This window comes from Vitis vinifera, chromosome 13 (genome assembly GCF_030704535.1).
Source record: "Vitis vinifera cultivar Pinot Noir 40024 chromosome 13, ASM3070453v1".
NCBI lineage: Eukaryota > Viridiplantae > Streptophyta > Magnoliopsida > Vitales > Vitaceae > Vitis > Vitis vinifera.
Window position 1 is genome coordinate 18,072,948 of NC_081817.1, and position 24,497 is coordinate 18,097,444.

The window sequence follows — 24,497 nt, forward strand, 5'->3', positions numbered from 1 at the left end:
ACACCTACTAAAAGTATTAATTGCTAATTATTTTGGCATTAATTGTTAACAATTAGTGAATCGGTCAAATTGGAACTCCATTGGTTGACCCCCTAAATGTGCCTAACAACAAGTTTAGCCTTTCTACTTCTACATAAAGGTTCCAATCTTCATTGTTGGTAAGTCTAACATTCCCAAATCTTTTATGAATATTATTTGAGCCTTGGGGGAGTGTTTTCTAGCACACCTTGCTGCAAAACTTGCACATCATTAGTTCACCATAAATCTTAATTTATCTTGTATCATTTGAGCTTAAATTTGTACTAGGAATGTGTGAGATTATATTTCCTATCATTTTGTGTAAACCTTTGTAAGGGGAAATCAAGTGTGGGGTATTACTTAAAGGAAAATTTAAGCATGAGGTATCACTTAGTGTTTGTCAAGTATGGGGCATCACTTGGGAAATTCAAGAGTGAGGTATCTCTTGAAAAATTTGTAAGTGTCCACTGGAGTCAGTTAATCTAATTGTAATGCTTAGAAACTTCGGATTAGTAGAACCTCAAGTTTGGGATTGAAGCTATAGGAAAGTGAACGTAGGATGGGTTGCACCAAACCACAATAAAAATATTGTGTTTGTATTCTCTCTTCCCTAATCTTTATAATTTGTATGCAATTACTTTTCATTGTATTTATTGTATATTTGTATATAATTGTCTTTGGCATTCATATAATTTAAATTTGTAAAAAGAAACCATCACCTTATTTACCCTTCTTCCCCCTTCCCCTCCCCCCGAGGGTGACTACCTTAGGTTAATTTAGCAAAAATCCTAACATTTACTAATATATTATTTGCCTATTATAGTTAAGAAAACTACCAAAAATTTTCATTGATAAAAATTTCCATGATAAATTCTAAAAACCACTTTAATTCCAATAATCTTTTTCCCAATGCAATGTCTCCATGATTCGTAGGATGAAAAGGAATTTTTCTTGTCAATATGACTTTGGATCCCAAATTTTAAGGCAATTTCAATGCCCTAGTGGTGGGTCTAGAAGAAAATAAAAAATGTGGAAATTAAAGTGGAATATAGACACAATTTTTTACTAATTGTAAGGTGATGTTACAATACCTTATGTAGTTACCATGAAAGGGACTTTGGATTCCAATTTTTGGGCTAATTTCGATGCCACAAAGATGGGTCTAGAAGAAAACAAAAAATATGAAAATTAAAGTGGAATATAAACACAAATTTTTACTTGTGAAGTAATGTTACAATGCCTTATGTAATTATTTTGAAAGTGAGATATCATTGAATTGAGAATTGATATTAAATTTGACCAACTATCATAAGGAATTTCTTTCAAAAGAGAGATAAGTAATAAATATCTGTTATTTATTGGAAAAAAAATATTATCATACTATTAATGTGTTTAATTTTATTTTATTTTTTAAATAGAGATTGTTATATCTTTTTGTAAAAATAAGTTTCCTTATAAAATAAGAAAAAGTGGTAGAAGTATTTCTATGAATATTTTATTAAGAGAAAAAACTATAACATGAAGAAAAACATGTAAAGTTTATATTTAAAAGATAGTGATATGGGAAAGAGTGGAAAACATTTCTTGGAATGAGGACATGTGATTCAAAGTAAAATCTCATTTTTGTTTTCTATAGTCCTTATGACTTTTGGTTTTTCTATTAAGTGCCAATAAATAAAAGAAAAAACCCTCCTTTTTTGAAAGTTCATTTGAACAGTTGTTTGAAGAAAAAATCTTTATTAATCCAAACCCTATCAACTTATATATGACCTATTACAAGACTATGAAGTTTTTTAAAGTAATTTTAAAGACAACCAAAAAAAATTGATATGATAAATGATTAAAACCACTTTAGATTCCAATAGTATTTTCTATCATATAACGTCTTAGTGAAATGTTTCATAACAAAATGAATTATTCTATGAATATGAATTTGGATTCCAAATTTTGAACTTTATAATGTCTTAACTTAGTGGTGAGTCTCATAGAAAATGAAAGTTATGGAGAAGTAGAATGTGGACGTACTTTTTGACTTAATAAACTGATGTTACAACACTTTCAAGTAATTACCTTAAAAATGATATGTCATTGCATTGAAAATGATATTAAATTTAATGGAGAGATAATTTATAAAAATATCACTAATTTTTAAAAAAGAATAGTGTGATCTTACTGTTGTGTTAGGTTGGAAAGAAATTTATGCTAGTGTTAATTTATTTATTTATTTATTTTGCATATTGTAAGGTCTCAAACTCGTTTAGAAATATGAACAATGATGAAGAGTTAAAAATTCAAAAACATTAAATGTATGGTTAAAGGTATGGTTAAAGCTATGTTTAGATAGTTGAAATTGCAACCAAAAAAACAAGAAAATGAAAGAAGTTCAAATTTTATTTGATTATCTTAAAAATATGAAATAAATTACATATAATGAAAATTGTTTAGAGTTTTATATACTTTTAATATTTACTCTTTACAAAAAAGAAAAAAAAGCAAGTCAATTTTAATGAACTTATGGAAAATATTAAACTTAAGCTTAATTTTTTATTTTTCTTGATTTTTCTTTCCTTCCATAATTTTCCTTCACAATCTTTCCCACTTTATTCACACTTTCCATGGTCTATACTTTATACATGTTTTATCTCCTTTTTAATTAAAAACCTTTAAATTTTCCAATTAAAATTCCAAGATAGGCTAATAAAAACTTAAAATTAATATTACATTTTAAACAAACTAGATTGATTTGATAGATGATTCAAATCAAACCTAAATTCAAACTTAACCCAATCAAATTTAGTCTCTAATGTGAGGTGTTTGACCCAAACTTAGCTCAAACTCATTTTTACCTACTAAAGTTAGGCTTAAATTGACTCATAGTACTTTTAGTTGAGTTGATTAGGTTGTATGATCATAACTAGGTTTGGTAAGGTTGAGTTAGTTTGAACCTATTCATAATTTTTTTTCTTTTTTATACTTCTTTTATATCATAATTTAAAAAATTAAATTGGATAACTTTTCAACATAATAACAAAAATAAATAAATTTATGTATCCGTCAACAAAAATGAAATAATACAATTAAAATTCAACATTTTTCTTTAAAAACTAAAAAAAATAAAAACACACACACATACAAAATAGGTATCATTATATAAAATAATATAAATTATAAATATATAAAATTAGGTTTGGGCTAGCTTGGGTTGTGAAACCTTAGCCTAAGTAGTTTCACGATTCTCTACTACTTGTAAAAGTTTTTGGTAAATTTTATTAAAATTAATAAAAAAGAAAAAAGAAATAAAATGTTTTTAAAAAATATAAATACATAATTAAAATTATGCTAATGAAACAAAGGGAAGCAAACAAGATCAAAATTTTTCCCTCAAAAGGTGTAGTGTAATGACTTCAAATTTTAAGTTTTGATGGTCAATCTGCCTTCAATTATAGGGATAAGAAGCTTGTAGAGAATAAAAAATATATAGCAAGTGGGTATATATAGATATAAAAAATAATATATATATATATATATATATATATATATATATATATATATTGTATGCATCCCACTTTTGTCACGTGCAAACCCACTAGTAAACCTTTATCATCTTATTATATAACAAGTGGGTATAACTAGATATAATAAAAATAGGTCCTTGTTTATTAAATTCAAAAGTTTATGATCATCACTTAGCATTTAACAAAGTGGTACAAATGATGGTAAAAATAGTAGTATAGTCAATATTTTCCTATAAAAAAAGTTACTTAATATAAAGAATATTATAATTGATGTGTGATTTTTATTTTTATTTTTATCAAGAAGCAATTTTAGAGATAAGTTTTTATCAAGAAACAATCTTCAATGTTAATTTACCATCATTATCTCTAATATTGTACCATTGAATGCAATTGCAAAACATCTATGTAATTGTTAGAAAAAAAAATTTCATGCTTATTATGCAATATTTGTTTTAATTTTCAAGTTGCAATTATATAGTCTAAAGGTTGAGGTTCTTAGATAATTATTGTTTTGATGAGAAGTCTAATCATGTTGTTGTTGTTCATGTCACTTTAATTAGACCAAGTTTAATGATACTTTAGACCATATTTAAGGATCCTTTTCAAATATCTATCTAACCTTTGATATGCAATTTGAAAAGAGGATGGAGAGAGGATGGTTGTTCTCCATAATCCATTAATAAATAAATAAAAATAATTATATTTAGTAGGAAAATGAAAAATTATTGAGATCATTAACAAGTAATTTTGGTAAAACTTGATATTTAATGAAGTAAGATGACTCTAAGTTAAATTAATTGTAATTAAGTCATTAAGTCTTAGTTATTAAGACGATTTCTCAAAATCATTTTTAAATTTATTCTTAAAATTAAGTCATGAAATTGATTTATTATCACCCTCTAAAGTCTTTTCAATTTTGTACATTTATTTGATACATATTTAATCATAAACAATAAAAAAAAGGTGTTACCTCAAAATTTTTAATTCAAACTCCTCCAAGATTATTCATGACTAAAATTCATTAATTAATTTACATTACAAGCTTTGAAAGAAACTTGTTTTAGAACATAAAATTGATAGAGATAGTACATATTTTAAACTTTTAATTAAAATAAAAAAATCACAACAAAATAATTTGATGGATGTTTTAGTATTTGAAAAGATTATGAGTCAAATGGTCATGATTTTAGAAAAGTTAGAAATGTTCGATAATGCTTAAAAACATTTTTGTTACAAAAATTAAGTATTTGATAAAGTTAAAATTCATTTTCTAGGTAATTGGTGGTGCCTATGAAATATTTTTTTTTGGTTATACAAATTTATTAGTGTGAGATGATATGCAACAACTTTAAAGTATAGCAATTATTGAAGTTTGGACCAACCATATATGTTAAAGGCGCTTCACTCCACCTTCTCATTTTGTATTATCTTGTACCCTAAAAGATTTGAAATGAGTCTTATTTATAAGCATTATAAATAATGTTGTGGAGTCTGCATTTCAGCTCATGCGTTTTCCACTCGATGGCGAGCTCGATTTTTGTTTAAAAAAATGATTTTATTTATTAAAAAAATGACTTGGAGTCACCACTTATTTTTGTTTTATTTTTAAAAGGGTAAACAAAATAAGAAAAAAAACCCTAAGTGTGACTCCTTATTTTGGAAAAGGTGGTCTATGAAAAACCGGATCAGCCTCGGGGGTCAGGTTACTCATCAGGAAGGTACGATAAAGACCGTAGCACCCCTCTAAGTCTCTAAAGTTCGGTCTCTACTAATAAAATGAAGCCGATGTGGCGATCAATAGGAAAATTAACGGATACTCAAATCGACCATGCACACATGGGAATCAAAACATGCATAGAGAATGACCAGAATGTGAATGGATGCATACCTGGGCCATGAACGAGTAATGTGCTATCATAAAAATGGGGTCAAAGTATAATAAAAAGCACAAAACATATCACATGCGTCACCAAATAGAAATGAAAACTGTTCAAGGGAAAACTTGATTTTTGAAATTTATTTGAAAATTGGAGTTTTAGAGATTATTTGAAAATTGGATTTTTAGAAATTAAATATAAGAATGAGAATTTTAGAAATTAAATTTGAAGTAGAAACTATGAAAATTGAATTATAAAAATTGGAAATCTTGGAAATCGTTCGAAGGCAGAATCTTTAGAAATAAATGAATAAAATGATAATAATAATGATAATAATAAATAAGTAACGAAATAAATGCGAGAATTGGAACATTGGAAACTGAAAAAAATTAAGTTCGGAAATTAGAAAATTAGAATTTCAGATAACTAAATTTGGGAATCGGAATTTTAAAGAATTATTTAAAGACGAAATTTTAATAAACGAATAAGAAACGAATAAGTGAATAAATAAATTAATAGAATAATAATAATGACGAAATAATTAAGTGAATAAATAAATTAATGGAATAATAATAATAACGAAATAATAAAGATTAGGTAAATAATTGCGAAAAATAAAATTTTAGATATTAGAGATTGAATTTAGAGATTGAGAATTTGAGAAATTATTTAGAGATGAGATTTTTAATAAATGAATAAGTGAAGAAATAAATGAATGGAATAATAATAATGACGAAATAATAAAGATTAGATAAATAATTGCGAAAAATAGAATTCTAGAGATTGAAAATTTGAGAAATTATTTAGAGATGAGATTTTAAATATATGAATAAGTGAATACATAAATGAACGGGATAATAATAATAATGAAAACAATCATTTAAACAACTGAATGTGAATAGTGGGATTGGAAATTAAATTTGGAAAACAGAATTCTGAAAAATTGAACTTTAATTATTGGAATTTGTAAAATAAATAAATGGAATGATAATAATAATAATAATGTTTAAACGAATGAACGTGAATAGTGAATTTTTTTATATTGAAGATTAAATTTGAAAGTAAGATTTTTGAAGAATTGAACTTTAATGATTTGAATTTTTAAAAGAAATAAATAAATAAATATGGAATAATAATAATAATAACCAAAATAATGTTTAAACGAATGAACATGAATAGCGGAATTTTTAAGATTGAAAATTAAATTTGGAAATCAATTTTTTGAAGAATTGAACTTTAATTATTAAAATTTTTAAAAGAAATAAATAAATAAATATAGAATAATAATAATAATAATAATAATAATAATAACAAAAATAATGTTTAAACGAATGAACGTGAATAGTGGAATTTTTTATATTGAAAATTAAATTCGAAAATCAGATTTTTGAAGAATTGAACTTTAATCATTGGAATTTTTAAAAGAAATAAATAAATAAATATGGAATAATAATAATGATAATAAAAATAATGTTTAACGAACGTGAATAGTGAAATTTTTTTGCGATTGAAAATTAAATTCGGAAGTTAGATTTTTGAAGAATTGAATTTTAATGATTAGAATTTTAAAAAGAAATAAATAAATAAATGAAATAATAATAATGAAAATACTATTTAAACGAATGAACGTGAATAGTGGAATTTTTTAGATCGAAAATTAAATTTCGAAAAGTCAGATTTTTGAAGAATTGAACCTTAATGATTTGAATTTTTTTAAAATAAATAAATAAATAAATATGGAATAATAATAATAATAACAAAAATAATGTTTAAACGAATGAATGTGAATAGTGGAATTCTTGAGATTGAAAATTAAATTCGAAAATCAGATTTTTGAAGAATAGAACTTTAATGATTGGATTTTTTAAAAGAAATAAATAAATAAATATGGAATAATAATAATAACAGAAATAATGTTTAACGAATGAACGTGAATAGTGAAATTTTTTATATTGAAAATTAAATTCGGAAGTCATATTTTTGAAGAATTGAACTTTAATGATTAGATTTTTTTAAAAGAAATAAATAAATAAATATGGAATAATAATAATAACAAAAATAATGTTTAACGAATGAACATGAATAGTGTAATTTTTTTAGATTGAAAATTAAATTCGGAAGTCAGATTTTTGAATATTTGAACTTTAATGATTGGAATTTTTAAAAAAATACATAAGTAAAAAAATAAATAGAATAATAATAACAAGAATAATAATTAAATAAATAAACATGAATATTGGAATTTAAAATTGTGAATTTTAGACAGTTACATGATAACAGAATTTTTTTACAAAAACTATATTTTTAACATATCAAGAAGAAGAATCAAGAGGGCCAAACACTTGGCCCAATGGGGTCTACACCTAACAAGCAACGGACTAGGTCTATAAAAACCGAATAGCCTTCAGTAAAGCCCAATCATAGAGGGTCCAAATGAACATTACCAATCCAATTCAAGGTTCAACACACGGATAGACTATCATCATTCATCATTGTGAGAAAGCAGCACTTCACAACAATCAAATGTGCCAAAGAGAGGCACACAAAAGGTTCATTGAGTTCCATTTCATAAGAGTGTTTGTTCCACATTACCCATCTCACATTCTATCCCAGTCTACTAACATGATAAAATAACAGCAAAAATAATAATGCAAGTCAACAAATCTGAATCTTCAATCCTTAAAAAAAAAACCAGACCCCTAAAAAGGAAACTAAAATAAAGCCCCCATTGAAAGCAACTTGGTCCATTCTCTAAAGACAGTAAACGAACAAACACATAACTCAAAATTTCAAGTTTGCTTAACGAACCTCTGTCTTCTCTCGCTGTGATCTTCCCCTCTGGTCGTTCTCATTCTCCTTCCTGTTATGGAATCTGCTTCAGCTCCAAGAATCTTTTTTTTTTTTTCAGTTCCTTTCCCTTTCGTTTTCTGCAACCCTTCTCTTCTTGAATCAGCCGACCCACAATCCCTTCTCAAGATACTCCATTTTCAGTCCAGTTTCTCCATAAATATCTCTCTATTTCTTGCTTTCCTTTCGCTCCCCGAAAAAAAATTCCTATGCGCTCAACTCTCAAAAAATTCCCTAGAACCCTCAATCTTCAGAACTGAAAATCTCCTCTGTTTTTCTTATTCCTTCCTCAGCTGAAAATCCCCTAGTCCCGAACCCAAAAATCCTCCACCCAACTCTCCTCATTTTTTTTCTCAATCTCTTTTTTTTTCCCGCTACTTCTCGTCCTCTTCAGCCGCCCAAATACTGCTCGCCCCCGTCCCATCTCATGGCTGCCCAAAGCAGCTCATTCTGTCATCTCTGGCCACCTCCAACGGCTGACCCTCGAGGTGGTAAAAAGAGAAAAAAAAAATTATGTCTCTAAAGGGGTCTACAAATATGCCCGTCTTCGATAGAGTTCATGAGTGTAAGGAGCATGAACACTGAAGTGAAAAGGAAGTGAACTATACTAAAGAACAAAGAAAGACCCCCGAAAGGTACATAAGTAAAACACAATCTCGCTCAAGGCTCTAAGCAAAAAGGCTCTAATCCTAAGAGAAAAACATCTCTCAAGGTGCCCCTAAAGCTACACCAAGGACCCAGACTCCCTCTAAGATGTCTCCCAAAGTGACTCAAATAATCAATGTCAAAGATGAGTAATGATCAAACCTCCTCCGAGTACAAGAAAGAATGCATCCAGAGGGGACTCCCCTATGTGAACTACGTGAGAATGCTAAATGCAGGGTGCCCAACAACGTGATCGAAGTATGTGCTGTGAACTCAATGGACCATGTCATGTGCAAGGAAAAAGGGAAGTCTAGAAGAGCATGATGAATAAGTGATAAGCACAAGGTAACGAGGTGGGGAAAGACCAAGGATGAACGCAAAACCATGAAAGTAAGATGCGCAATGCCAGTGAATATGAATGTTCGGAACCGTGACCCTGAATGATAAGCCCAAGAAGAAATGACTCTGAATGCCAAAATAATGAAAGATGATGACTCTAAATGCTTGAATGAGTACGCATGATAGCTCTGAATGCCGAAACTAAAGGAAGATGGCGGCACCAAATGCTATGTTGGATGATGGCTCTGAATGCTAAAACGAAAACGCGACTCTGAATGCCAAAAACTGATGAAAGTAGCTCTAAATAGCAAGAATGACTCTGAATGCTAAACTGAAAGAAAACGGCAACCCTAAATGCCAGGAACGTGGCTTTGAACGCCAAAGTGAAGAAGATGAAAGCTCTGAACGCCGAAAATGTGGCAATGAATGCTCGATCATAGCGCCAAACTGTGAAAGGGGCAGTGACTCTGAACGTCAAACTGTGCAAGGATAGCAACTCTGAACGCCGAACTGGAGATGCAGCCTTGAACGCCAAAATAAGAAGGGATGGTGGTTCTGAACGCTGAAGCTAGAGATGCAGCTCTGAATGCCAAACTGGAAAGAGATGGTGACTCTGAACGCTAAACTAGGCAGAAATGGTAGCTCTGAACGCCAAAATAAGAAGGGATGACGGTTCTAAACGCTGAAACTGGAGATGAGTAATGGCTCTAAACGCCGAAATGAATGATGCAACGACTCTAGATGTCGAAATGAAAATGTACATTGGCTTTAAGAGCCGAACTGAAGCTACGATGGCCCTGGATGTCGAAATGAAAATGCGGCTCTGAACGCCGAACCGAGGACGTACAATGGCTCCGAACGTCAAACGAAAAAATGGCTCTAGACATCAAACTAAAGACAAACAACAGCTCTGAATGCCAAACGAAGAAGATGATGGCTCTGATATCGAAATGAAAATGCAGCTCTGAACGCCGAGATGGAGATGTGGCTCTGAAGGCCAAAATCAGAAACATGGCCCTGAACGCCAAATGGAAAATGGATAACGACTCTGAATGCCAAATGAAGAAGGTGATGGGTCTGATATCGAAATGAAAATGCGACTCCGAACACCAAATGGAAAATGGATAACGACTTTGAATGCCAAATGAAGAAGGTGATGTCTCTGATATCGAAATGAAAATGCGGCTCCGAACTCCAAATGGAAAATGGATAATGGCTCTGAACGCCGAATGAAGATATGGCTGCAAACGCCAGATGAAGATGTGGATCTGAGTGCCGACCGAAGATGTGGCTCTGAACGCCGAATGAAGCAAAACATGGCTCTAAACGCTGAATGAACGATGTAATGGCTCTGAACGCCGAATGAAGATATGGCTCTAAACACCAAACTGAGAGGCGATGATGATGACTCTGAACTTCAAACTGAAAACACGATGATGGCTCTGAACGCCAAAACTGAAAAGTGATGGTGGCTCTGAACGCCGAAAACTGAGAATACGACTCTGAATGTCAAACTGAAAAATGTGACTTTGAACGTCAAACTGGAAACCGATGATGGCTCTGAACACCAAAACTGAAAAGTGATAATGATGGCTCTAAACACCGAAACTGGGAAGTAATGATGATGACTCTGAACATCAACCCGAAAACACGAAGATGGCTCTTAACGCCGAAACTAAAAAGTGATGGTGGCTCTAAATGACAGAACGAATGATGTAATGGCTCTGAACCCTGAATGAAGACGTGAGTAGTGGTTCTGGACGATGGAATGAATGCTGAAATGGCTCTGAACGTTGGAATGAAGACGTGAGTAGTGGCTCTGAATGCCGAACGAAGATAATTAGTGTCTCTGAACGCCAAAATGAAACTAAACATGGCTTTGAATGACGGAACGAATAATGTAATGACTCTGATCTTGTCCGAAATGAAGATGTGAGTAGTGACTCTGAACGCCGAAACTGAGAATGTGACTCTGAACGTCAAACTAAGAAGCGATGATGGCTTTGGACGCTGACACTGAGAAGCAACGATGATGGCTCTGAACGTCGAAACTGAAAATGTGATGATGATGGCTCTGAACGCCGAAACCAAAAATGCAATGATGGTGGCTCACGAGGGCCGAAACTGAAAATGCGATTCTGAACGTCAAACTGAAAATGTGATGATGATGGCTTTGAACGTCAAAAACTAAGAAGCGATAATGATGGCTCTGAACGCCGAAACCAAAAAATGCGATGATGATGGCTCTGAACGCCGAAACTGAGAAGCGATGATGATGGCTCTGAACGCTAAGCTGAAAATACGATGATGATGGCTCTGAACGCCGAAACTGTGAATGAACGGTGGCTCTGAACGCCAAACTGCAAGGAAATGATGAGGGGAAAATATGTCCCAATGTAGCATGCCACCATAATGCTCAATCCAATGTAAATGACCGAAAGGGACTCTACGAGTCTCGAATGATGCTCCACTAGCGAGTTGGGATAATCAAATCGACTGCGAACATAGTCTCACAACCCTCCCAACTAAATCATGAAGTCTCAATCTCAAAGTAACATATCCACTAAGGAGTCATGGCTAGCAGGGTGATCAAAACCCGAACGTCGTGCTCCACTGAAAGCTCATCTCGACGAAAATCACAGGAACAACGATCAGTAAGGCAAATACAATATATCTCGGCCGAGTGATGGAAACTGTAACGGATCTGTGAGAGAACGATCGTCTCCATGGATAAATGAGGGAAATATGTCCCAGTATAACGTCAGACTTATCCTATTTGTCATGATAACTCGAGAATAACTCCATGGGGGATGTACAAAAGATCTTATATGTACCCCACTGAAATGATGACGTGGGAATCTAGGCATGTGAGATAACTCCGTGATTACTACTCAAAAAATGCTATTTTGTAGCTTGTAATTAGCTCTTTTAAACACCCTTGAGTAGTAATTATTACCTTTTAACCCAATTAACATGTTAGGGACCCTTGCAATCGTTTCTAACAATTGTGTTAAGTTTTGGTGCTTTTTGATAGCTTTATGCTCACCAAAGCAATTTAAGAATGAGGGAGAGCTATTTATAGTTCATGGCAAAGCTTTTGAAAGCTTAAATTTATGAAGAAATCAAGCTATAGAGCCTCATAATCCTTTGCCTTAGTTGTTCAAAGTATACAAGGAAGAAACAATGGAGAAGAGGAAAACAGGGGATGAAAACAGGGGACATAGCTGCAGTCTTTCATTGCACTTTTGGAGCACTTCACGAAGTCCATTTTTTACATTCTATATACCATTTCAAAGCTCAGAAAGTCAAGAATCCAACGGTTCAAACCATGTACGATTTGGAGCTGAAATGAGAAAGATATGGCCTTCGGAAGACAACTGCATCAAGCTGAGGGATAATTTCGCACGATGGAAATCAAGGTGCGAATTCCTCAGTCCACTGTGCGAAAATTTCGCACACCTCAAATCAAAGTGCGAAATTGGAACTCCAGCGTGCGAAAATGGGATATTTTTGCCGACTCTTTTTCTTCTGATATTTTTGTGTCTAAATTTCCATTTTCTCCTTGTATTCAACCACTCATGTAATTCCTTAGCTAGGAAGTATCCAAGGAAGGGTAAAATTACCTTCCTATATAAATTCTCTTGTAATCTCTGAAAATGGATATCTTCGGGGAGCTTTCTCCAGGAGACCAAATGATGTAAATTTGATACTTAGTGAAATACAGAGATCTCTTTTACTTTCTTTTTCTCTCTTCTATTTTCTATTTTCTTGCAAGCCAAACACCCTCTGAGGATGTTTTCCCAGAGGATGAGAGGCTAAACATTTAGTTTCTTGGAGTAAAGGAAGCTAGGTGAAAAGTCCAGATTAAAACATGGAAAGTTTCTGTGCATTAAATTCAGGTAGTTGGAGTCCATAAATGGTTTTTAAAGCCAAGGTTTTGCCTTAAATCCCTTCGAATCACTTTGACTGGCCAATACATGGTAAGCTTAAGGTCTCTGTGGATGCTTATTGCTAGATCCATATCAGTCCATTAGTTATCATGTACGAGCCATTGGAAAGTGATTCAAGGTGATAGCCCATAGTGTCTTAAGCCATTAATGGACCTTGACTACCATCTCTAGTGACTTTTTATGGATTAAAACTTCATTGTCAAACCTATACCGGTTCGGGAAATAACTATAGGTTAAATCCCCAATGCGAGGAGAAAAATCCGGAATTTTCCACTTTGCATCTGGAACTTGAACCTAGCAACCTTTATCTCCGGGAAACTTTCTTTCTTCCACTTTTTACTTAGTTCTATGTGAGTTTAGTTTAAATCACCACTTTCAAAACAATTTTATTTTCTTTTAAATTTCAAGTTTGTGCTAAAGGAAATCATCATAATCAATTTCTAATTTAGAGTCTGTCACTGATAGAGTGAAAACCCATCCCTGAGTTCGACCCTAGAACTGTTATACTATAGTAGCTTTGCTACGCCAGTATAAGGTCATAGGTTTTATAAATGTTTTTGATTAAAAGACCCGGCTGGGCATCGAATCAAATGGCGCCGTTGCCGGGGATGGTGCCACAATACAGTGATACAACCTTTTAGAGGCTACTTGTGATTTTCATCACAACCAGGGTGAATTCCTTTTTCACTAATTTCATTTTCTTTCATTTTCCTTTTGTTAATTTTATTTTCATTTTCTTCCTAACTTTAACCTTTTCTTTAGTTTCCTTTTGTTTTTACTATTACAGGAATTGTAACTTGTGCATGCCCTATTGGATTAGGGACCAAGAGGGAAGATTAGTAAGGATTGAGAATCCTCAAGACACAGAGTTGGATATCTGTGTAAATATCATGGACCCTCCACCAGAGGATCAGAATTCTCAACAAGGTCAAGGGGGTAATCCCAATGCATACCTATCAATGAGGGATAGAATGCATCCCCCAAGGATGAGTGCACCCTCATGCATCCTGCCCCCACTTGAGCAGTTGGTTATAAGGCCCCATATTGTGCCCCTCCTACCAACTTTCCATGGAATGGAGAGTGAGAATCCATATTCTCACATCAAGGAGTTTGAGGAGGTGTGTAATACCTTTAGAGAGGGAGGAGCTTCAATAGACTTGATGAGACTCAAGCTATTCCCTTTCACTTTGAAGGACAAGGCAAAAATATGGCTTAATTCTTTAAGACCAAGGAGCATAAGGAATTGGGTTGATCTTCAGGCTGAGTTTTTGAAAAAAATTTTCCCCACCCATAGGACCAATGGGTTGAAGAGACAAATCTCAAATTTTTCTGCTAAAGAAAATGAGAAGTTCCATGAATGTTGGGAAAGGTATATGGAGGCCATCAATGCTTGTCCTCGTCATGGTTTTGATACATGGCTCTTAGTGAGCTATTTTTATGATGGAATGTCTTCTTCCATGAAGCAAATTCTTGAAACCATGTGTGGGGGAGATTTTATGAGTAAGAATCCTGAAGAAGCCATAGACTTTTTAAGTTACGTGGCTGAGGTGTCAAGAGGATGGGATGAGCCCAACTCAAGAGAGAAAGGAAAGTTTCCCTCTCAACAAACCCAAAATCCAAAGGCTGGAATGTACATGTTAAGTGAAGACGTGGACATAAAAGCTAAAGTGGCAACATTAGCTAGGAGGTTGGAAGAACTTGAGTTGAAAAAAATACATGAAGTCCAAGCCATTTCCGATACCCAAGTCCATGTTATGCCATGCACCATTTGCCAATCATGTGATCATGTGGTAGATGAGTGTCCAACCATGCCAGCTGTGAGAGAGATGTTAGGTGATCAAGTAAATGTTGTGGGGCAATTTAGGCCCAACAACAGTGCATCTTATGGAAACACCTATAATTCAAGCTGGAGAAACCACCCAAATTTTTCTTGGAAACTAAGGACACCTCCATACCAACCACAAGGCCAAACCCAAGTACCTCAACAACCATCTTCAGTGGAGCAAGCCATTGTAAACCTGAGTAAAGTCATGGGTGACTTTGTGGGTGAACAAAAGGCAATTAACTCCCAATTGCATCAAAAGATTGAAAATGTTGAGAGTTCTCAAATAAAGAGAATGGAGGGGATGCAAAATGATCTATTTCAGAAGATAGATAATATTCAGTACTCCATCTCTAGGCTTACCAACCTAAACACAGTGATTGAGAAGGGAAAGTTCCCCTCTCAACCAAGCCAAAATCCCAAGGGTGTTCATGAAGTTGAAACCCAAGATGGTGAGTCTTCAAATTTGAGAGAGGTCAAAGCTGTGATCACTTTGAGAAGTGGGAAGGAGGTTGATCAACCCTTGCCTAACGTGGGGCCTGATGAAGAACTCAGATCAAAGAGACCCTTGATTAAAGAGGGCAATAACCAAGAAGAGCAGAGTGGGAAGAAAAGTGCATCCAAATCAAGCATTGAAGAAGAACCAAGGATAGTGATTAAGGAGGATATGATGAAGAAACATATGCCTCCCCCTTTTCCTCAAGCTTTACATGGAAAGAAAGAAATCAAGAATTCATAAAAAATTCTTGAAGTTCTGAGACAAGTGAAGGTGAATATACCTTTACTTGATATGATCAAGCAAGTCCCCACATATGCAAAGTTTCTAAAGGACTTGTGCACAATCAAGAGGTTTACAGGTGACAAAGAATGCATTCCTCACTGAGCAAGTGAGTGCTATCATCCAGAGTAAGTCCCCAGTTAAGTATAAAGATTCGGGATGTCCCACCATATCAGTCAACATTGGAGGGACACAGTGGAAAAAGCTTTATTAGATTTGGGAGCAAGTGTGAATTTACTCCCATACTCTGTGTATAAACAATTGGGACTAGGAGGATTAAAGCCCACAACCATGACCCTCTCTTTAGCTGATAGGTCTGTCAAAATCCCAAAGGGAGTGATAGAGGATGTTCTAGTTCAAGTGGACAAATTCTACTATCCTGTGGATTTTGTGGTGCTTGATACTGATTCCACTGTCAAGCAAGAAAATTATGTACCAATCATCCTAGGGAGACCTTTCCTAGCTACCTCCAATGCTATTGTTAATTGTAGGAATGGGGTGATGCAGCTCACATTTGGAAACATGACATTGGAATTAAACATATTCCATTTATGTAAGAGGCATCTTTACCCTGAAGAGGAGGAAGGATTCGAGGAGATGTGCTTGATCAACACTTTGGTTGAAGAGCACTGTGACAAGAGTTTAGAGGAGAGCTTGGATGAAAACCTGGAAGTCCTTGAAGATGGGTTCCCTGAACCCTTTGATGTGCTAGCCATAATGTCTCCTTGGAGGAGACGGGAAGAGATCTTACCACTGTTCAACCAGGAAGACTCACAAGGAGTTACTGTGGAGGACCCTCCAAAGCTTATTTTAAAGCCACTTCCTGTGGATTTGAAGTATGCATACTTGGAGGATGATGAGAAATGTCCAGTGGTAGTTTCCTCAACCCTCACTAGTGATCAAGAGGATAGTCTTTTAGGAGTCCTCAGAAAATGTAAGAAAGCCATTGGATGACAAATTTCTGATCTGAAAGGGATTAGCCCTTTGGTGTGCACCCACCATATTTATATGGAGGAAGATGCAAAACCAGTGAGGCAACCCCAAAGGAGACTGAATCCTCACATGCAAGAAGTGGTGAGGAATGAAGTTTTGAAGCTACTTCAAGCTGGGATCATATATCCCATTTCAGACAGCTTGTGGGTGAGTCCCACCCAAGTAGTCCCAAAGAAATCTGGAATCACTGTGATCCAGAATGAGAAAGGGGAGGAAGTCTCTACACGTCCTACCTCAGGATGGAGGGTGTGTATAAACTATAAGAGGTTGAATTCAGTGACTAGGAAGGACCATTTTCCATTGCCTTTCATGGACCAAGTCCTTGAGAGAGTCTCAGGACATCCTTTCTATTGTTTTCTAGATGGTTATTCAGGGTACTTCCAAATAGAAATTGATTTGGAAGATCAAGAAAAGACGACCTTCACTTGTCCCTTTGGTACTTTTGCATATAGGAGAATGCCCTTTGGTCTATGTAATGCTCCTGCAACTTTCCAAAGATGCATGCTAAGCATCTTCAGTGATATGGTGGAACGCATCATGGAAGTTTTCATGAATGACATCACTGTATATGGAAGTTCTTATGAGGAGTGTTTGATGCATTTAGAAGCTGTTCTCCATAGATGTATTGAGAAAGACCTAGTGCTAAATTGGGAGAAGTGCCATTTTATGGTACAAAAAGGAATTGTCTTAGGACATATCATCTCCAAAAATGGCATTGAGGTAGATAAGGCAAATGTGGAGCTGATTGTTAAGTTGCCACCTCCCACAAATGTTAAAGGAATTAGGCAATTCCTTGGACATGCCGGGTTCTATAGGAGGTTCATTAAGGATTTCTCAAAAATCTCAAAACCTCTGTGTGAGCTTTTGGTAAAGGATGCCAAGTTTGTGTGGGATGAGAAGTGTTAGAGAAGTTTTGAGGAATTGAAACAATTCCTCACAACTGCACCAATAGTGAGAGCCCCAAATTGGAAATTACCTTTTGAGGTAATGTGTGATTCAAGTGATCTTGCTATGGGGGCTGTTTTGGGGCAAAGAGAGGATGGAAAGCCCTATGTGATCTATTATGCAAGCAAAACTTTGAATGAGGCTCAAAAGAACTACACAACTACTGAGAAGGAGTTGTTGGCAGTAGTTTTTACCTTGGATAAGTTTCGTGCTTATTTGGTAGGGTCCTCTATAGTGGTGTTCACTGACCATTCTGCTTTGAAGTACTTGCTAACCAAGTAGGATGCCAAGGCAAGATTGATAAGATGGATTCTTTTGCTCCAAGAATTCAATCTCCAAATCAGGGATAAAAAGGGGGTAGAAAATGTGGTAGCTGACCACTTGTCCAGACTTGTGATAGCACATGACTCACATGGTCTGCCTATCAATGATGACTTCCCTGAGGAGTCTCTCATGTCAGTAGATGTAGCTCCATGGTATTCTCACATTGCAAACTTTTTGGTTACTGGAGAAGTACCAAGTGAGTGGAGTGCTCAAGACAAGAGGCATTTCTTGGATAAGATCCATGCCTATTATTGGGAGGAACCTTTTCTTTTCAAATATTGTGCAGATCAAATTATAAGGAAATGTGTTCCTGAGCAAGAGCAATCGGGAATTCTTTCCCATTGCCATGATAGTGCATGTGGAGGTCATTTTGCCTCCCAGAAAACAGCTATGAAAGTGATCCAATCAGGCTTCTGGTGGCCCTCTCTTTTCAAGGATGCCCATTCTATGTGCAAGGGATGTGATCAGTGTCAAAGGCTTGGTAAGCTAACACGCCGAAATATGATGCCCTTGAACCCCATCTTAATAGTGGATATCTTTGATGTCTGGGGTATAGACTTCATGGGACCATTTCCAATGTCATTTGGACATTCCTACATCTTGGTAGGAGTGGATTATGTCTCTAAGTGGGTAGAAGCAATCCCATTTAGGAGCAATGATCATAAAGTGGTACTTAAATTCCTCAAGGACCACATCTTTGCAAGATTTGGAGTGCCAAAAGCCATTATAAGTGACGGGGGAACCCACTTTTGCAATAAACCTTTTGAGACTCTTCTAGCCAAGTATGGGGTTAAGCACAAGGTAGCTACACCTTATCACCCCCAAACAAGTGGCCAAGTTGAGTTAGCCAACCGAGAGATCAAGAATATATTGATGAAGATGGTCAATGTGAATAGGAAGGATTGGTCTATCAAGCTCCTGGATTCCTTATGGGCTTATAGGACCGCTTACAAGACCATTCTAGGAATGTCTCCCTATCGCCTTGTTTATGGCAAAGCGTGTCATCTTCCAGTAGAGATTGAGTATAAAGCATGGTGGGCAATCAAAAAGCTCAACATGGATTTGACAAGAGCCGGGTTAAAGAGATGTTTGGATTTGAATGAATTGGAGGAAATGAGGAATGATGCATACCTCAATTCAAAAATTGCAAAAGCAAGATTGAAAAAATGGCATGATCAGTTGGTAAATCAGAAAAATTTTACCAAAGGACAAAAAGTTTTGCTTTATGACTCTAAACTTCATCTCTTTCCAGGAAAATTGAAATCCAGGTGGACGGGTCCTTTCATAATTCATGAAGTGCATCCCAATGGAGTGGTGGAAGTATTCAATCCCACAGGCAATCAAACCTTCAAAGTTAATGGCCATCGTCTCAAGCCATTCATAGAGCCTTACAGTACAGACAAGGAGGAGATCAACCTCCTTGAACCACCACAACTCTGAGGGAAAGCAGGGTATCGTGGGCTAAATAAGTCCATGAATTTTTTTGTTATAGTTTTATAGTTATATCATTATTTTTATTTCTTTTTATTATAATTTTTCCTCAATCTTAGTTTATTTTGTCTTAATTCAAGTCAATTTTGATGATAAATTTCAGAAAAAAATCATGAAAGATGGGGAGAATTCTTCAAAAGCAAGACAGGGGAGTAAAACCAAGGAAACAGAGCACCTGATTTCAAGGTGCGAAAATTTCGCACACCTGATTCCAAGGTGCGAAAATTTCGCACACCCCAAAACCAAGGTGCGAAATCCTCGGGCCAAAGGGAGCCATTTTTGCACACCCCAAAACCAAGGTGCGAAATTTATTTCAAGGTGCGAAAAATGATTTCAAGGTGCGAATTCCCTAAAAACCAATTTTGCACACCACTGTGCAAGGTGCGAAAATTTTCGCATTGTGCGAAATCCCCTCCTGGCACACGAGTGCCATTTTCGCACACCTCAAGCCACTTTTTGCACCGTGCGAAACAAGGTGCGAAAATTTCGCACACCTGATTTCAAGGTGCGAAAATTTCGCACACCTCATTTTAAGGTGCGAAATCCTCAGTTAAAGGGGTGCCATTTTCGCACACCTAATTTCAAGGTGCTAAATTTGCAGACCAAGGTGTGAAAATTTCGCACGGTAAAATTTTAAACGGACTTTTTAAATTAAAATTTTACCCCCGAAATTATGCCTAACGTCCAAAAACGACTTTTCGGTTGCCTTGGAAAATTTTAAAACATCAAAAACCCCCCTAAACCTCATTCCTATATAATCCCTTGAAGTCCAGAAGCTCAAAGGACTCCCCCACGAACCAGTTGAGGAGCCTCTGGAATCCCGAACAGTCACCCACCTCCATTTCGGCCATGGCGAAGACCAGAGGAGGCCTTTCCGGCTCCCCATCCTCACCGACACCTCGACCACATCGAGCCGCCATGGGAGCCGCAGCTTCGCCACCTGTTCAGGCCCCGGCCATTCCCCCATCTGAAGGGGAAGCCCCTTCTCAGCGCCGATACCCCACCAGGAGACCACCCACGGACCCTGTGCCACCAGCCGATCAAGCCACGAGCTCTGTTTCTCGGCCACCAGCGAAGAGAACCAAGTTCTCAGGTCCTGGAGAGCCATCCCACGCACCTCAGTCAGAGCCACCTACAGAGGACTCTCGGATTCCTGTGGGGATTACTCCTGAGACCGTTATCAGGCGTCCCATGATAGCCGGACCACCGATAGAGGGCAACTTGGATTGCAGAGATCGATCCTTCCATTCCTAGACCTACTTTGATACAGAGTCCCTCAGACAGCAGCCAGAGCTCAGAGATTCATTCCGACTACTACAGAGGTATCACATGGAGGATCTTCTCACTCTTAGGCAATTCTACTATCCCAGAGTAGTTATAGATTTTTATCAATCTATGACTACTCGAGGCCTCCGTAATCCTACCCTCATCCAATTTACCATAGATGGACGCCAGGGTGCCATTAGAGCTCGTCACATTGCTGAGGCCCTCCGTATACCTTATGAGCCTGTGATTCAGGCAGACTTCAGGGAGTGGTCCTCATTCTCTCAGAGTGACATGGTCCGCATTTTGTCCAAGGGGACTTCTACAGCCTCAGTGTTGACTAGGAGAGAGCTTCCATCTGGGATGCTCCTTATTGATGTGCTCCTGCGTGCCAACCTTTTCCCCCTTCAGCACAAAGTTCAGAGGCGATGAGCTATACTTGAGGCGTTATTTAGGATTTCTGAGGGCTATTTCTTCGGCCCTCATCATTTGATTATGACTTCTCTTCTTCATTTTGAAGAGAAAGTCCATCAGAAGAAGCTTCAAAGGGCAGATGGCATCCCATTACTATTTTCGAGGCTCCTCTGCCAGATTTTAGAGCACCTGAGCTATCCTGAACAGCCCCGCCTTGAGAGGCGCCGCCATTGCCGAGAGGACTTCTCTCTCGACAAATGGCATCACTTGGTAGCCTACTTTGCACCCTAGGGAGCCCCAGCTGTGCCTGCACCTCCAGAGCTACCCCAAGATGAGCAGATGCCTCAGGCCCAGCAGGATGAGATTCTCACAGAGACCACACCTCCTGTCCCTGCAGCACACCCCTCAGAGCATATTCCTAAGCCTATACATCTTATTTCTCCTATCACTTCGGGTGCTCCACCAGTCATGCCAGCTACCCCAGCACCTCCTCTTTCATCTGAGCCCACTGTCATCGTTTCTCTTACGGAATTCAGAGGCTTAGAGCATTCATTGCGGACACTGAGCACTGCTCAGGATTCTATTATCCACCAGATGGCCACTATTCGGGCACACCAGGATCAGATCATTGCTACTCAGGCCCAGCATACCACGATCCTTCATCAGATTCAGCAGCATTTGAGTATGCAGACACCTTTTGGGCATGATAGGTCTGCACCATCTGAGCCTCTAGTGCCAGATAAGGAGAGCTTACCAGTTGAGCAGCCCATACCAGAGGAGGAGATCAGAGCAGAGCCATCACATGACACCCCTCATATTTGATATTTTTATATTTTACTTGTTTTTTATTTTAGACTTGTAAATCCCATCTTTTGCATGTGTTATAAACTGGGATTGGAAGTATTACTTGAAATCATACATTGTATATTTCTTTTACAAGTAATATATATATATATATATATATATATATCCTTTTTTATTATATTCCCTTTTCTCATTACTCTTTTGTCCTTGGAACATGTGGTTTAAGGTACTCCATACCTCCTTTACACTCAGACTTTGTCTCACTCAGGAGGTACCACTTCCTCCCTTTATTTTTAATCGCTTTCGAAACATTGAGGACAATGTTCAACTTGGTTGGGGGGAGAGTTGAGAAAGGAAGTTTTGTTGTTAATACTAAGTTATTTTGGTATTTTAGTTGATTTTTGCTTAAAATTTAAAATTTTTAAAAAGTTTTTTGAATCATTCTCTATGGTTGTTAAAGATAATTTCTCAAAAATAAAATAGGATAAGTCGAGTTTTAACTTAATTATTTAAGTCTTAGAGTTTGTTTTATGCTTTCAAAGTTGATAATCTATTGAAGCCTCTTTGATTTCGAACTTTCTTCTTCCATTTCAAGCTTTACACCACTGTGCACATTAGATCCCGGATATATGATGTAAAACTTTCTCACCTTCTAAGCTTAGGAAAATTTTGACTTGGTTCATTACTTAGCCTCTCTTTAATAGTGTTGGGACACCTCATAAAGACCAATGAGTCTTTGAAAAAAAAAAAAAAAGAAGAAAGAAGAATAAGCTTTTATTCTTTCCTTGAAACCTAAGCATGATCCGAAGGGGTGGCGAAAGCCTTTAAAACCCGATGCCCTAAACCTTGATTGGTTGGGAGTCATCGATCCTCTGCTTGCTACATAGGTGAATGGGTTAAGATTAGTGAGTAAAAAGAATTGTGAATAAGAAGGTGTGTTCCTAACCTATTAAGAGTTGATTAATTTTGCCAATGTTCGAGAAAAGCTTAGGTTGGAGGGTGAGGATAGTTGTATATACTACATCCGGAAGCTAATCTCATTAACACTTAGCTTATTATGGAAGAGTTTGATTTGGAACCTTGAGAGTAGAAATTCTTTTGATACTTAATTGCATAATCTCCACTCTTTGTACTTTTTGTTTAAGTTTTAAGCTTTGACAACTCCTATTGCATTTTGAATCTTCATATCTTTAGTTCACCAGGTGAGATGTGTTTGGATATCAGTCATGCCTCTCAATTATTTTTTGGAATGAATTGCATGACCTCTTTTATGTATATTATTACGTTTGCTTAGTTTTTCTCTCCTTAATTGCTAAGGGACTAGCAATATGTCGGTTGGGGGGAGTGATTACTACTCAAAACATGCTATTTTGTAGCTTGTAATTAGCTCTTTTAAACACCCTTGAGTAGTAATTATTACCTTTTAACCCAATTAACATGTTAGGGACCCTTGCAATCGTTTCTAACAATTGTGTTAAGTTTTGGTGCTTTTTGATAGCTTTATGCTCACCAAAGCAATTTAAGAATGAGGGAGAGCTATTTATAGTTCATGGCAAAGCTTTTGAAAGCTTAAATTTATGAAGAAATCAAGCTATAGAGCCTCATAATCCTTTGCCTTAGTCGTTCAAAGTATACAAGGAAGAAACAATGGAGAAGAGGAAAACAGGGGATGAAAACAGGGGACACAGCTGCAGTCTTTCATTGCACTTTTGGAGCACTTCACGAAGTCCATTTTTTACATTCTATATACCATTTCAAAGCTCAGAAAGTCAAGAATCCAACGGTTCAAACCATGTACGATTTGGAGCTGAAATGAGAAAGATATGGCCTTCGGAAGACAACTGCATCAAGCTGAGGGACAATTTCGCACGATGGAAATCAAGGTGCGAATTCCTCAGTCCATTGTGCGAAAATTTCGCACACCTCAAATCAAAGTGCGAAATTGGAACTCCAGCGTGCGAAAATGGGATATTTTTGCCGACTCTTTTTCTTCTGATATTTTTGTGTCTAAATTTCCATTTTCTCCTTGTATTCAACCACTCATGTAATTCCTTAGCTAGGAAGTATCCAAGGAAGGGTAAAATTACCTTCCTATATAAATTCTCTTGTAATCTCTGAAAATGGATATCTTCGGGGAGCTTTCTCCAGGAGACCAAATGATGTAAATTTGATACTTAGTGAAATACAGAGATCTCTTTTGCTTTCTTTTTCTCTCTTCTATTTTCTATTTTCTTGCAAGCCAAACACCCTCTGAGGATGTTTTCCCAGAGGATGAGAGGCTAAACATTTAGTTTCTTGGAGTAAAGGAAGCTAGGTGAAAAGTCCAGATTAAAACATGGAAAGTTTCCGTGCATTAAATTCAGGTAGTTGGAGTCCATAAATGGTTTTTAAAGCCAAGGTTTTGCCTTAAATCCCTTCGAATCACTTTGACTGGCCAATACATGGTAAGCTTAAGGTCTCTGTGGATGCTTA

General features: G+C 36.0%; 1 protein-coding gene across 1 annotated transcript; it reads left to right on the forward strand.

Annotated features, from left to right (window-relative positions):
- The first annotated feature begins 20,393 nt into the window (after nt 1-20,393).
- Nucleotides 20,394-20,798, forward strand: LOC104881252 (vegetative cell wall protein gp1-like). The gene has a single exon (XM_010660742.1). The coding sequence runs from the start codon at nt 20,394-20,396 to the stop codon at nt 20,796-20,798; it is 405 nt and encodes a 134-aa protein (XP_010659044.1).
- The last annotated feature ends 3,699 nt before the right edge of the window (nt 20,799-24,497 follow it).